The sequence below is a fragment of the Canis lupus genome, chromosome 10 (genome assembly GCF_048164855.1).
Source record: "Canis lupus baileyi chromosome 10, mCanLup2.hap1, whole genome shotgun sequence".
Lineage (NCBI taxonomy): Eukaryota > Metazoa > Chordata > Mammalia > Carnivora > Canidae > Canis > Canis lupus.
Window position 1 is genome coordinate 26,815,823 of NC_132847.1, and position 15,490 is coordinate 26,831,312.

General features: G+C 38.1%; 1 protein-coding gene across 3 annotated transcripts in view; it reads left to right on the plus strand.

Annotated features, from left to right (window-relative positions):
• The window catches only part of LOC140641395 (palladin-like), a 42,306-nt gene that overhangs the window by 20,418 nt on the left and 6,398 nt on the right, over nucleotides 1–15,490 (plus strand). For 2 of the 3 annotated variants that reach the window (XR_012037912.1, XM_072841165.1), the window contains exons 6-12: nucleotides 9,236–9,297; nucleotides 9,684–9,801; nucleotides 10,562–10,624; nucleotides 11,799–11,937; nucleotides 13,102–13,125; nucleotides 14,037–14,156; nucleotides 14,249–14,486. Coding sequence is in view for 2 of the 3 variants with exons in the window: in XM_072841165.1 (XP_072697266.1) it covers nucleotides 9,290–9,297; nucleotides 9,684–9,801; nucleotides 10,562–10,624; nucleotides 11,799–11,937; nucleotides 13,102–13,125; nucleotides 14,037–14,156; nucleotides 14,249–14,486 (710 nt within the window). In the remaining variant the exon portion in view is untranslated. Of the gene's footprint in view, nucleotides 1–6,175; nucleotides 6,345–9,235; nucleotides 9,298–9,683; nucleotides 9,802–10,561; nucleotides 10,625–11,798; nucleotides 11,938–13,101; nucleotides 13,126–14,036; nucleotides 14,157–14,248; nucleotides 14,487–15,490 lie in introns of all 3 variants that reach the window. The other variant, XM_072841166.1, reaches the window with a different exon arrangement.

The window sequence follows — 15,490 nt, forward strand, 5'->3', positions numbered from 1 at the left end:
TCCCAAAAGAACTCCTTAGCAAGAGTTTCAAGAGATGTCTCAGTTTTTTCAAGCCCACAAAGATCTTAGCATCAGGGAGAGGAAGTAGTGACATTTTAAATCATGACCATTATATCTTTTGATGGGAGAAGCATTCTGAGAAAGGCCACGTACAATGTGGACCTGACAACCAAAAAAACAGTACAGTAAGGTTGAGATACACAGATATTCAAACAGAAATCTGCATGCTACTTACAATGTAGCAGTTATCTTTTAAAATACCTTTGTAGATGAATGGATAAAGAGACACAAACAAATCACACACAATGGAATATTACACAGCCATTAAAAAGGATGAGATCTTGCCATTTTTGACACCATGGATCGCCCTACAGGGTATTATGCAAAGTGAAATAAGTGAGACTGAGAAAGACAAATATTGTATGATTTCACTGATAACACAAATAACACAAAATGACTCAAATGAATATAAATAAACAAAAAAGCAGAGTCAGACCTACAAATACTGAGAAATAACAGCTGCCAGAAGGAAGGAGGGTGAGGAAATAAGCAAAATGGATGAAGGGGAGTGGAATATACAGGCTTTCAGTTACAAAATAATTAAGTCATGGAAATTAAAAGCACAGCACAGGATATACAGTTGATGATATTGTAATAACATCATATGGTAGATAGTAGCTACATTTGTGATGAGATTAGTATATTAGAGATGTGATATAAAGGAATCCCTACATCGTACACCTGAAATTAATGTAACATCGTATGTCAACTATGTCCAAATAACAGTGAGTATTTTACTCTAACATGGAAAGACATGACTGATACACTCCTTGATACAGATACTCTGCTTGGCACAGTGTGAAAGCAAGAAATCTGACCAATTCTGGGGAAGACCCAAAACATTAAGTATGATCAGGTAGGGATCCCTGGGTGGCGCAGCGGTTTGGCGCCTGCCTTTGGCTCAGGGCGTGATCCTGGAGACCGGGATCGAATCCCACATCGGGCTCCTGGTGCATGGAGCCTGCTTCTCCCTCTGCCTGTGTCTCTGCCTCTCTCTCTCTCTGTGACTATCATAAATAAATAAAAATTAAAAAAAAAAAAAAAGTATGATCAGGTAAAATTTCTAGTCATCTGGAAAGCAATAGCCTATCCTTCATATTATTTTAACATGTTGAAAATAAAAACAGGTTATTTGGGATCCCTGGGTGGCGCAGTGGTTTGGCGCCTGCCTTTGACCCAGGGCGCGATCCTGGAGACCCGGGATCGAATCCCACGTCGGGCTCCCAGTGCATGCAGCCTGCTTCTCCCTCTGCCTGTGTCTCTGCCTCTCTCTCTCTCTCTCTGTGTGACTATCATAAATAAAATAAAAAAATAAAAATAAAAATAAAAATAAAATAAAATAAATAAAAACAGGTTATTTCTTTTTTCTGAAAAGCAAGGGAAAAAGAATGACAGAGCCAAACATGAAAGTAGTATGGTAAAGCACAAAGACATAATAAAAATAAAAACCCACTATCGCCAGAAAATGGTCTAGAAAATACAGGGAAGAAATGATACAGTGCATTTGTAAAACTTCCTATATACTAAAACTTCCTTCAGAACTTTTTGAAAACATCATCAAAATACTCAATTGGGGCAACTGGGTTGGGCATCTGACTCTTGGTTTCAACTCAGGTCATGATCTCAGGGTGGTGAAATCCAGCCCTAAGTCAGGCTCCATGCTGGGTGTGGATCCTGCTGGAGATATTCTCTCTCTCTTCCTACCCCCTATCAGCTTGTATGCATATTCATCCTCTCCAAAAACAAAACAAAAAAACCCTCAATGGATGTCAAATATCATCTTCTCTTAAAACCTAAGTATGTTCACAAGTCAAATTCATTCATTTTTAAAGGGACTGATACTGGTGGGCCATATTTCAAAAAGTGACAGAAATCATCACACATACGTACAACTCATCACCTCCTTTCTGACTGGCCTCATGTACTTCTTTCATCAACTGTTTTTTTTCCTCCTCTTGCTCTGTTAGGTATAATGTGAAAATAATGTCTTCCACAGTTTCTGGTGCTTTGTAGACAATGCACATTAATTAGCTTTCTGTGAACATAGGTTATTTAGTACAGCATTTGTTATCAAGCAAAAGATAAATATTTAAAATAAACACTAAGTCATAAAATAGGCAAACAAAAGAAAGCATATTGTAACAACATAGTAAACTTCTCATCAAGTCAAATAAGTAACACTTAGTAAAGATACACCAACTTTAGCTTCTTATGTGAATTTTACTAAGTTTTCTTTCATGTGACATTAAAACATGTGAGGGATGCCTGGGTGGTTCAGTCAGTTAAGAATCAGACTCTTGATTTTGGCTCAGGTCATGACCTCAGGGTTGTGAGATCGAGACCTATGTTGGGCTCTACACTTGGCATGGAGCCTGCTTGAGATTCTCTCTTCCTTTGCCCCCTCTCCACAACTAACATACACATGCAAGCTCTCTCTCAAACAAAAAATAACAAAAATAAAACATTTTATGTTGCTAATCTGCCTTATATCACACTTCTCTTTGCCCAAATTTTGCCTGATGCAGCTTCTATCAGATTCTTAGCTGTTCACTTTTAAATAACTCTAACATTCTACTTTTCAAACCATTGAACCTACATTATATCCATGAAGCTAGTAGAACACTGCAGATATCCTAGCTATCCAGGCAATGTTATAAGGGCATCAGCATTGTTCATTTGTGTGATCTCTATGTATCTTGTAATCTTTCCAAGGTAAGACTGCCAAGGTCTTGGACTCTTCATTTGGCGGAGTCTAATTCTGTTCTCTTTACAAAGAGCTAGGGTTACACTCAGCAAAGGTTACCATTTACGTGAGCCATGAAGCCTGCTAGCATAACTCATCATGAAAGTAAAATCCCTAGCTATTTTTTCTCTCAAGGACATCCCGAGTGCTACCTAAAATCAAGAAGGAACACTTCAGGACAGGTCACATGTAGGGAGGGCCCACACATACTGAGAATCCACATTTTCACTCTAATATTTTGGAGGGTGGCATTATTTCACAGCAGCCAAATAAAGGGTTGTTGGTTTTCTTTTTTCCTCTGAAAACCTCCTTTTCTATCCCCCAGAGGAAAATACATGAGAACTGAATGTAAAGACTACAGTAGCTTTAGCAAGAGAAGTCAATATTTTAAAATGAACTCTGTTTTAGAAATTCATCCTTTTCTGGAAGTGGTTCTCATGTTCAGTTTTGTTTTACCACTGAACCAAATGAGTTCTGAAAGGTTTGCTTTCATAATAACATTTTAAACTGTTTAAGTAGTTTCTAAGGCTCAGTTCATCTTTCAAATCTCAGGGTTTGAGAGCAGCCTAAACTCTGATCACTTCTGCTTTTAGGTCCAATGTTTATCTTTCTTTCTCTTATCCTCTGATGTGACTTCATCTGCTCTGGTAATTACAAAAATCAGAGATTTTTAAAGCACAATCAGATTCTGAGAATTTAAAAATATTTAAAAAGAGCTAACAGACTTAGAAGAAACCTTAGGGACCATTTCACTTCTCACTTCTTATTAAACATGCAATAACTAGGACCCCAAAGAGTCTTCCCCAAGGTCATATAATGAGTTAACGACTAATCTAGAATCATAATGTAGATTTTTCTCAAGTCCTGAATTAGTGCTCTCTCTCTCTCCCAAACTACCTGGCCTCTCTATATTTTCATCCTTTTCTTTTCTTTTCTTTTTTATTTATTCATGATAGACAGAGAGAGAGAGAGAGGCAGAGACACAGGCAGAGGGAGAAGCAGGCTCCATTCAGGGAGCCCAACGCGGGACTCGATCCCGGGACTCCAGGATCGCGCCCTGGGCCAAAGGCAGGCGCTAAACCACTGAGCCATCCAGGGATCCCCTATTTTCATCCTTTTCTATATAATCTTCAGACACAGATTATCTAATTCATGTTAACCAGTGGTGTATCCCAAAGTAAGTGCTGGGTAGTTCTTGGTTCCATTAGTTATCACCATCTCCTTTCATTGGCTGGAAGATCAGGGACAGGAGAGAAGTCCTGCCAGGTCTCCTCACTCCGTGGATTAAATGACAGTATGGGCTATCTGGTGCCTTGCCCAGGAAGTTCGATTGTTCCTACTTACAACAGGAAGCATCTGGGATTTAGGAGGCCCAGTATTACTGAAATTTCCTTTATAAGGACTGGAGCTTCTCTTTGTTCTCATTAGCCTAGGACATTGGACATGTCAAGGTGGGCAAAAAAAAAAAAAAAAACCTCAAACTCATGTGCCACCAAAACTATTCTGTTGATATCTTCCAGCTCTCCTTTGAGATGTGCCAAGGGGCTTAGAAGAAACTCTAGCCTCTTGAACCAATTGACCTTATATTTAATTATAAGGTATGTTTCTTCCAAGAAGTCCCAAAAGTTTCATACACACTCTTTCATTTGATCCTTCTCTTCCCATGAGGGAAAGCACTTCATTTTTATCTTCCTACCACAGCCAGAGTGTCCCTGATGTATACAGGGTTTCTCTCTTCAGGGTCTAACACGCCAAGGTTAGAATCTCTAGAAGCCACACAAACATTCTCAGCTCAAGTCTCAGCCAACTCCACTATACTAGGCAACCAGGGATATACACAAAACAGACTAAGTCTCTGACCTCAAGCAGGTTATACACAAAGTAAAAGGACTGTTTGATTACCCACTTAATTCAGAACCATGAATACACTGTACCTAACAGAAGAAAAAAAATCACTGCAGGCTCAACTACTCAGACTAATATCCAGTTTTACATTTATCTGGTAATACAGAATCCATTTGCTAGAAGTGTATATGGATTGCACTAGAAGACAGGAGATTTATATTCTCATCCTGACTCTTGTACCAAGAGACTACATGACGTTTAGCAAATAATCTAACCTCTCTGGCCCTTAGTTTTATTCTTTGAAGATGTCATTAGACAAGATTTCAAAGTCTTTTCTTGGTCTGCAATGATTGGTGATTGGTTAACTCCACCTAAGATGGCTGGTGTGGTATGAGGACTTATATCAGAAGAGGAGGAATCTATTTCAACTGCTTTTATTTGTAGGATGGAGTTGAAGGAAACAGCACAATACAGCACACATCTCCTATGACTAATTAATAGGGAGATTAATAGCATCTCCCTATGCGTTAATCTATGAAATCAATCATCTCCACACCTACTATGTGTTTCAACCCTAGGCAAGATACTTTGAGGATGGGACACATTTGAAAAGATCTTTAATCTTAAGGAACTTCTAAATGAAAATATACAATAATAAATAATGAAAACAAAAGCATATGAAAGAGGTTTTAAGTTCATAAGAAAAGAAAATCAAAGAGAACTAAATTAGAAACTTGTGAGAAAAGGTAGAACTTCATCTGGATCTCTATAGAACCACGATAATAATAATAATAGCAGCTAACCTTTAATAAGCACCTGATAACATGGCACATGGCATGCATTAAGTGCTTCTGTGGGCTATCTCACTTAATCCTCAAAACAACCCCAGAAATAAATACTATTATTGTGCCTATTTTACAGACTGGGAAACGTGACACTTAAAGAGAAGCCTAACATACCTTAAGAGTAAATCTGGACAATCTGAACCCAGAGCATCTCTCACTACTGAATGGCTATGGGATGCTTTCTCCCCATGTGACATAAAGAGATCAGCACAGTGTCTGGCACACAGTTTAATGTTCCCTAAATGTCATTTACTTCCTTTTTCTATCCATCCCCCACCACTATTCACCCCACCACTATTATTTTTTACCCCACCACTATTAACTCACATTCTCAACTCACATACCTACACATCTCTGGTTTCCCAATTTTAACATTCTTCAAAGTTCAACTGAAGGTCCCACTGTGGGCGAGAAGTTTTCCTACACCAGTCGAGCTTCAGTCTCTGTCAGTGATAGCACTTATTTCCAACAGCCTATTGGGTGATGATGTGCTGTCTTGTGATGTCCCTGAATATTATTTAATGTCTACGACATTAATGTTATTAATGTCTTATGACCCTGCTTAGGTAGTTTCTATATTATCGTTGTTATTATTATGCATCTTTTGCACAACTTATCTTTTCATACAGTTTGTGTCAGCTAACTTTAACTCCTTTGTGTTACTCCTGGGGACCTGGCATAGGAGACATCAGGAAGTCGTCTACAGTTCAAAACCTGAAGTGTTTGTGAAGTTTTCATTCATTACAAAAATGATTCAAGTCAAATAAATAAAGCCAACACTTTCAAGTTTGATTCTGCCCTGTTTCGACAGTTTATAGGTATAGATCCTATGATCAGTTTTGGACATAAAGGTAATCTATGCATGTCTGTGATTCCTCTAGCACATGTATACTCACAGAACTGAACTCATCTTCTTCTGAACTACAAGAGAATAATTACCCTTTCAAAAAAGAAAAGGCAGTTCCAGTTCACAGATTTTGTTTTTAAGATTTTATTTATTTATTCATGAGAGACACACAGAGAGAGGCAGAGACACAGGCAGAGGGAGAAGCAGGCTCCATTCAAGGAGCCTGACGTGGGACTCGATCCCGGATCTCCAGGATCAAACCCTGGGCTGCAGGCAGCACGAAACTGCTGAGCCACTGGAGTTGCCCCAGATTTTTTTTTTAATCTGACAAATTATAAAATACTATATACAGACAGTAGTAAATGTAATGTATTTGCACTTTTTTAAAAGGACTTATTTATTTATTTGAGAGAGAGAGAGTGTGTGTGCGGGTGACCACAGTAGAGGGGGAAAAGAAGAGAATGTTCAAGCAGACTCACTGCTGAGCAGGGAATCTGACATGGGGCTCAATCTCATGACCCATGGGATCACAATCTGACAATCTGATCCCAGAGCATTCCTCACTACTGAATGGCTATGGGATGCTTTCTACATAATAATACGTACATTCTGTAGCCACTGTCCACCTTTAGAAATGAAGCATGAAATAGTATTAGCACATCTTTTACATGGCTGAAATTTTAGCCTAAAGCAAATTAAGCACAAAATGGTTATTAAACTTCAAATTAAGGGAGTTTTTATTTTTATTTTTATTTTTTTTTAAAGATTTTATTTATTTATTCATGATAGTCACACACAGAGAGAGAGAGGCAGAGACACAGGCAGAGGGAGAAGCAGCCTCCACGCAGGGAGCCCGATGTGGGATTCGATCCCGGGTCTCCAGGATCGCGCCCTGGGCCAAAGGCAGGCGCCAAACCGCTGCGCCACCCAGGGATCCCTAAGGGAGTTTTTAAAGACTGAAAAAGCCAGCAAGAATTATGACACTATATATTAAGATTAAAAGGATATTAGATAAATCTAATACAAATGGATGATATCAAACATTGTATGTACAAGATTTTTTTAAGCAGGAAATAATTTTTTCATTAAAGCACTGTAGTCAGTCGGAAAAGGACAAACATTATATGTTCTCATTCATTTGGGGAATATAAATAATAGTGAAAGGGAAAATAAGGGAAGGGAGAAGAAATGTGTGGGAAATATCAGAAAGGGAGACAGAACGTAAAGACTGCTAACTCTGGGAAACGAACTAGGGGTGGTAGAAGGGGAGGAGGGCGGGGGGTGGGAGTGAATGGGTGACGGGCACTGGGGGTTATTCTGTATGTTAGTAAATTGAACACCAATAAAAAAAAAATAAATAAAAATAAATAAATAAATAAAAAAAAATAAAGCACTGTAGTATAAAGTCACATTACAGACTAGGTTTTTCTAGAATAAGTACAATTTCAAATATTCTATTTACATAAGCCAACGGCTTTCTGAAAATTATAGTGTTTTGTTATTCAGGCTGGTCTATATAACTTCCAACCTATCTCTTTCACCTGGAAATAACATAGAAGTTCTTTATGGGGTCATGTGATCTAACTATCAATTTAGATAAATAAATCATTAGAGGCATAGTGAGGAAAAAATATCAGGTCACAAATTTAGGAGATCCTGACTCCAAACTCTGTTGAATTACTGGCTATGAGATGAACACCAGACTTTCAAATAGCTAACAGTAAATATAACCAATACTAAGATTTCCAGTATCTCCGAGGAAAAACTAAGCTAGTAGCACAGAAACATAATTATATGGGTTTTTTAAATATTTTATTTATTTATTTGAGAGAGATTGTGTGTGTGTGTGGAGGCACCTGAGTGAGGGAGAGAAGGAGAGATAAAACCTCAAGCAGACTCCATACTGAGCAGGGAGCCTAACATGGGACTCAATCTTACAACCCTGAGATCATGACCTGAGCAGAAACCAAGAGTTGGAAGCTTAACTGACTGAGCCGCCCAAGTGCCCCCTGATTATTCTCGATACTCAGAATTGAGATAGATTTCTCTACTGAGTACTTATATAGAGATAATATGAACATTGACAATATCCTTCATTGCAGCAATCTGTCAACAGATTTCCTATTATAACAAATATGCTGGGGCGCCTGGGTGGCTCAGTTAGGTATCTGCCTTCAGCTTGGGTCATGATCCCAGGGTCCTGAGATTGAGCCCCATGTCAGGCTCTCCACTCGGCAAGGAGTCTGCTTCTCCCTCTCTCTCTCTCTGAAATAAATAAAATTTAAAAAATAAATATACTGAAGACGTCAGACCAAAACAAATTCACAAGACAACAATATCTGCCCTATAAAATGCTGCTTTGGGGAACTAAATACCTGTTCTGGGTGCAACTACTATAGCTCTGTAAAGGTAAACATCTGGATTTTTAAAATTAGGAATATTAAAGTAGTCCCATGTTTAGTCAAGAATTCAGACAGCTGAGTGAAGTAAGTCAGTCGGAGAAGGACAAACATTATATGTTCTCATTCATTTGGGGAATATAAATAATAGTGAAAGGGAATATAAGGGAAGGGAGAAGAAATGTGTGGGAAATATCAGAAAGGGAGACAGAACGTAAAGACTGCTAACTCTGGGAAACGAACTAGGGGTGGTAGAAGGGGAGGAGGGCGGGGGGTGGGAGTGAATGGGTGACGGGCACTGGGGGTTATTCTGTATGTTAGTAAATTGAACACCAATAAAAAATAAATTAAAAAAAAGAATTCAGACATTCTGGATTGATCTGCTGCCTGTAACTAACTAATTTGCTAGTTGTACTGTGCATACAATACAAGTGGAACCACGGTTTATTAAATTACAAGGAGATCCACACAGAATTTTCTTTTTTCTCTTTCTTAGAAGGGAAGTGGGAAGAAAACATTTCTCTAATTGTGCTTGGAATATGCTACAGAAATGTCAGAGTAAGTATAGAACATGCATGTGAATGTGCATTTGTTGTCATACGAATATACAGGAAATTCTACTTTGAAAAAATAACCAAAAAAACCCCTAAAATTTCCCAAATTTTAAAGTGATTATTTGCCTTATATATTATTTCTTCTGCATAATTTGTGTTTAGTAACAGCTCACTGATTATCAGACTAAGACATAAAATTTAAAGCAAAACTATTAAGAACTATAATCCACTAGCTGTTCAAAAAGAAAAAAATGGAAATTATTATGCAAATCAAAAAAATAAGGACTATAAGTAAAAATGTGATACATGCCAAATGAATACAGTGAGGCATTTCTATCAAAGCTGCCTCTAATCTTTCACCGACTGTGTTTGGTTTTGTTTCCACAATAGGATAAAGAAGAAAACCACTAGAGTTTCTTTGACCATCGGTTCCCTGGTTAATGAAACCTCCAACATCAGATCAAGTTACTCTACCTTAGTTCAACCATTGTGTATTGACTCCCAAAGGGTATGTTCAGTTTTAAAAAGCCTTCTGAGAGGTCCCAGTAATGGAGACAGAGGCCCAGAGAAAAAGGAATCAATGTAACTTTCTTGAAAAGCATACATGAACAGAGCCTCCAGCTGTATGACCTCAAATAGAATAAGAAAAGAAATTCATTGATCTCAGAAATAACTCCATGGTAGTTCTGTGGGTTGACCATTTGTCTATGTGCCAAACCATAAGATAGTTGGTTTCTAGGAGTTTAGTCCATAACAGAGCATTGCAACTATTCATGGAATGAATTCCCTTTTAATTAAAAAGTGGGGGAGGGGAGATGCTTTTACAGAAACCTAACAGACAAGAGCAACTGTATAAAAATCTAGGGGGAAAATATCTAGTCAGTCAAATTTACAAGTTATTTATGCCTTTTACATACAGTCTCTAAATAACTGCCAAAGTTCATTTCTCAAATTAATTGCTCGGTGTTATATTTCACCATCTCAGCTAATGGAATGATGGAGGACAGGGAGGTAAAAAGGGTGGCACTGGAGCAGATAAGCAAAATGACATTTAAATTAAAAGCATTATCCTTTTCAAAGAGGACACTTGGGGTATGGCTGGTAGCATGCTAAAACTCACTGGGTGCAACTACTACCCACTGGTAGCAGCTAAAACTCACTGGGTGCAACTACTACCAACTACTGATTCGGTTGGCTCATTAGCACGATCCTCCTAGGTCTCAGGGCCTTGGCCGTATGGATGAGAGGGTCTCTTTTTCTTAAACCAGATGCAGAGTCCCTGCAGTAGCCTGTCCGGATCCACCTATGTTGTGGCCCCTGTGTTCACCAAGGTAATCTATCCATCCTGCATGGTGCAGTTAGGATTTTATCAATAAATTGTGGGCATCATCAAAAGGGTGAGAAGGAAAAGGAGAAACTAAAAAGAACCTCAGAAATTATTATTTTATGTATCAGAAAACTGAGTCCCAGAAGGGGTGAAATTACTGTTCAATGTCACAGAGCAACTCAGGGTCTTTCATATACTCTTTAGGCTTTTGCTGTCATCAATCCGTAGCTCTGAAGGGCAATGCTCAGACTGTCCTCCCCATGCAGACATTGCTCTACCTGACTACAAGGTTCATCTGATTCTCCCAACTAGCCATAAGACACTTTTTTGAGGTAGTCAATAAGAAAAGCAATATTTATTTCCTCCTTGGGTAACAGGGCTGGTGGTCACTGTGTCTCACCTGGTAGAATACTCAGAATACTCCCTCTCAGCCAAGTTATAACCTGTAAGGTTATTCTAGATTCTAGAAGACTCTGCAGCTGCAAACAGGAGAGAAGGGAGATCTGAACTTAACAGCCATATTTACCACAAATGCCACCCATTCATCTGTGCTCTGGGAGACCAAACCACCTATTTTTATAGACTTTTATGTAACAATGTAACTTTTCACTCCTTAAAGAAAGTCCTCAGATTATTTACCTGAAGTGAGCTTCAAAACCTCAAAAAAGGCTGAGTATCTTGCCAGCCCTATTTTGCAGATAAAAGTACCTGAGTTCCACAGAGGTTAAGAGTTTCTGAGTTCGTTCCTATGATTGGCTTCAACCAGCTAGTGGCAGAGTTGAGATACTGGTCCAGTCCTCTAAGTCATGATTCAGGATCTTTAACAAATACAATACTGCCCACACTATCTGACTGATAATGAAGGTTATATCTATGACTGTACGTGTACTCAATGAAGCAAAGGTGAGAGTTTTCAACTACTCTGTTTCGTATTTTGAAAAATGGCCCTTGGGGAAATGAGTAATAACTTTCTCTATGAAGTTAAGTAAAGATAACTTATACATGACTGTAAAGCACACTATAAAGCACTAGAAAATCCCAGCAATTCTTTGTTTTGATTAAAGTACAGAAGGGTTGTCAATAATTTTGGCAAAAAGCCTACTTACTGAAACTGGCATTCCAAATCATTGTATATGGTGAAAGTTTCTTCCATTCTGTGAATTCTGTTTGTTCTTCAGCATCTTCAAGACATTTCTACAACCAGCGGTCAGTTTGTCGCATTTGAATGCCGAGTCCAGGCAACAACCACAGTTCAAATTCACTGGTACAGAGAGAAAGAGCAGATAGCAGACTCTGAGGACTTCCAGATTCTGAGAAGTATTGTGATAAGCTTTTCAATTTGCTTTTTAATTTCAATTAACCCTGAAATCTAATTCATGTTTTAAAGTTTAATAGCTGACTTGTTACAGGCTCAGAAATTTCTATTGTTAAATAATTATGATTTCAAATCTAAAGGATTCCTCAATACAATCAGAAAAGACAGCAGTGTTTCTTTGATGAAACAATAGTTTTAAAAGCTGTGAAAAGACTGGTTTATTTTCGTAAATTAACTATTTTCTTAATGAGTTTTTAACATATAAACAAGAAATGTGAGAATAAACATTTTTTAGAGTAAAACAAATAGTGATGTATAGCTTTCTACTTTGTTATTAATGTTACCTAATGTAAATTTAGAGAATAACAAGTATGATGACATACTTCATGCTAAACATGAAGTTCATACTTTATAAGCAACCTTTCATTCAATCTTCATGTCAAAATTTTGAAGTGTGCATTGTTATCTCCAATTTATAAGAAAACTGAAATCAGAACTATTAAATGCCTTACCCACAGTTACAAAGCTAATAAATGCTGTAGCCAGGGTTCAAGCCCAAAATAGTTCTCACCCCAAGTGAAGAAAATGTATTCACTTAAATACTGATAAAGCACAACTGAACTTTTGCACACCACATCCAGGGAAGAAAAACCTCTATTACACAATGTAGTATTAGCATAAAGAAGAAATTTTAAGTCACTCATGCCCACACCACCCAAATTATTAATCTTTTGTATATTTTTCTACAGTAATACTACATTTATAATGTAATATTCACCTGTATTTTAATTAGATTAAAAGAAAACATTTTCTTGGGAAAAAGAGAGCACCACAGGACCAGGGGTTCAGTAATTGGTTCCCATTCAGAGAACAGATAATTTCTTCATGTTAGAGATGAAGAACTAGAGCCCAGAGAAGTAATTTTCATAAAATCACAGAGCAAACAAAGACAAAAATACAGTTTTTCTGGCACCCTGCCAAGTGTTCATTCCATCATGTATTTTTTTCTGGGTTTCCACACAGTTTATAATCTGTGACTCCAGATTACAGTCAATCTTGTATGTGCTTTATTTATTCAAGATTTTTATCATATACACATAGTCCCTTCTCCAAATTAAATTAATTATCAACTTTTAAATTCTCTATTCCCTTGTTTTATTTTTCAGAAGCTTCTTTATCATCCGTTCCCGGTAAGCACAATTTTTCATCTCTTTTTTTTAAGACTGATTGATTTCAGAGAGAGAGAAAGAGAGAGAGTTCAAGCAGGGAAAGTAGGAGAGAGGGAGAGGGAGAAGCAGGCTCCCCACTGAGCGAGGAGCCTGACAGGGCTCGATCCCAAGACCCTGAGATCCCAATCTGAGCTGAAGGCAGACGTTTAACCGACTGAGGCACCCAGGCGTCCCCAATTTTTCAACATCTTGACAATAAATGATTAAGTCGAAATTACCATCAGAAGACTTTGTGTCCTTTAATCACTTTGCCTTCTTGAGTAGTTTTGAGGCTATAACAACTCTTGAGCTGGCACAACAAAAGCAGCAAGATAACTGGGATTTGTCAGTGTATTTATTCATCTATTCATTCACTCAACTTAGTTCAGAGGATACCACATTCCATTCTGGGCACTGAGGAGGTCTTTGCACTCATAGAGCATGTATTCATCCTCTAATCTGGGACTCATGAGCTCTACAGAGAGACAGTAAAGAGGTATGCTGACATCAAACATCCAAGTTGTTGGCTGTCCAAGAAGTAGGTGTAATGCTCATCACAATGTGGCTATTACTATACTAACAAACTATCCTGGCAATGACAATTTTTAGATCGGCTCAGAAAATTTGTCTATAGGACCCTGAACTCACAGTAGTAAGCAGAGGTGTCACACAGTTGATAGGCACATTGTTGGGATTGTTTTAGGTTGCATTTTTAAGATGTATCTTCAGGAGCTCACTCAAAAATAACAAGTCTAATCAGATGGATTTTTTTTAAATCTCAGAAATACTGAGATTTGTATTTCTAGTACCTACTTTCCTGACATTCATCCACACTATTTGTTAATTTGGGGTCTCCAAATACTCTGGTCAAGTTGAATCTCTTGTCTTGCCAGAGGAAGTCTGCACCTTGATTATCACAGAAGCATTTCCTGAAAATGCTGGGGAATTCAAGTGCGTTGCAGAAAATGAGGCTGGGACTGCAGTCTCCACAGCAAGACTCTTCATTTCCCCAGGTAACTACTTTTCAGGATCTCCTTGCTCCAATTCAGCCAAGAGGAGGAGGAAGATTCTGTTTCTATCTAAGGTACATAATTATATTTTTCAGGAGGAAAAGAAGTGGAGAAATCAGAGAGTTCTCCAACATTACCCATGAGGAAACTTTCTCCAAAACTGGCCTCCTTTCCCTGGAGCAATGATACCCACACAAAGGACAAAAGTCCAGATGATATCCCAATGAACATTACTTCAACTATTACTGAACCAGCCAGTTTCAATGAACATGAGATCCAGGTTCCAAAGGAGGATCTCTGCAATGAAAATTTCCCTGAGCTACAACCACAATGGTAAGGGCAGACAGACCTCACACTCTGCTCATTCAACAAATGTTCTTGGTCCTGCAGATACAACAGTGGACAGGACAAAGTTCCTGCTCTTAGGGTGCTTGCCTTCTGAGCTGAATCACTTAATTCTGTCATTTCTCCCTTGCCCTCCATCAAATCTTTCACCAGGGCTGAAATAGTAAATCATGTGCTTAGATTCACATTTAAAGGTTTGTTACAGAGACTTACTGGGGGGAAAAAAAAAACAGCAGTGCTAAAATAGCACAAGACTTTGAATAAGTAGAATCTTTTCCCCCAAAATAATTCAGGGTTCTATCTCAATATAAACACATAAAACATCTTGTGATACAGGTTTCTTCTTGTTGTCTTAGAAAACGGACAGAATTGTCCTTGCATTTAGAAGGCAAGTATATAAATGGAAAGATAATTCAGTAGGTGAATTTGCCAACCAGGCTATATTCAGAACAATCCACCATCATCCCCAACCCCCAAACACAAACCTCAAACCAAAAGAGGGACTGGGATGGTGGAGGACCTGATACTTAAAAGAGTCATTCAAAATTTTTGTTTTACCAATGTCTAACATAGTACACTGAATATTTTACAAATCTAAAGTTACCTTTAGGTTGAATTTAGGTTAAATACCTTTAATAAAACCTAATAAATAAACATTCCTGTTTTCTAGTATAATTAAATGTAGATAATGAATTCTCTTTGAAGAAAAGATTTCTTGAGTAGTATCTGGGTCTATCAAGTGAATAAATTTATCACATTAGAGAGGAAAGGAATGGAGGTCACCTACATGGAAGTTCCTTATTCTGCAAATGACTAAAATTGTAGATGACTGGCTGACTTTTTTTTTTAAGATTTTATTTATTTATTCATAAGAGACACACAGAGAGAGGCAGACACACAGGCAGAGGGAGAAGCAGGCTCTTTGAAGGGAGCCCGATGCAGGACTCAATCCCGGGATCACGGCCTGGGCAAGGCAGAAGCCCAACCACTGA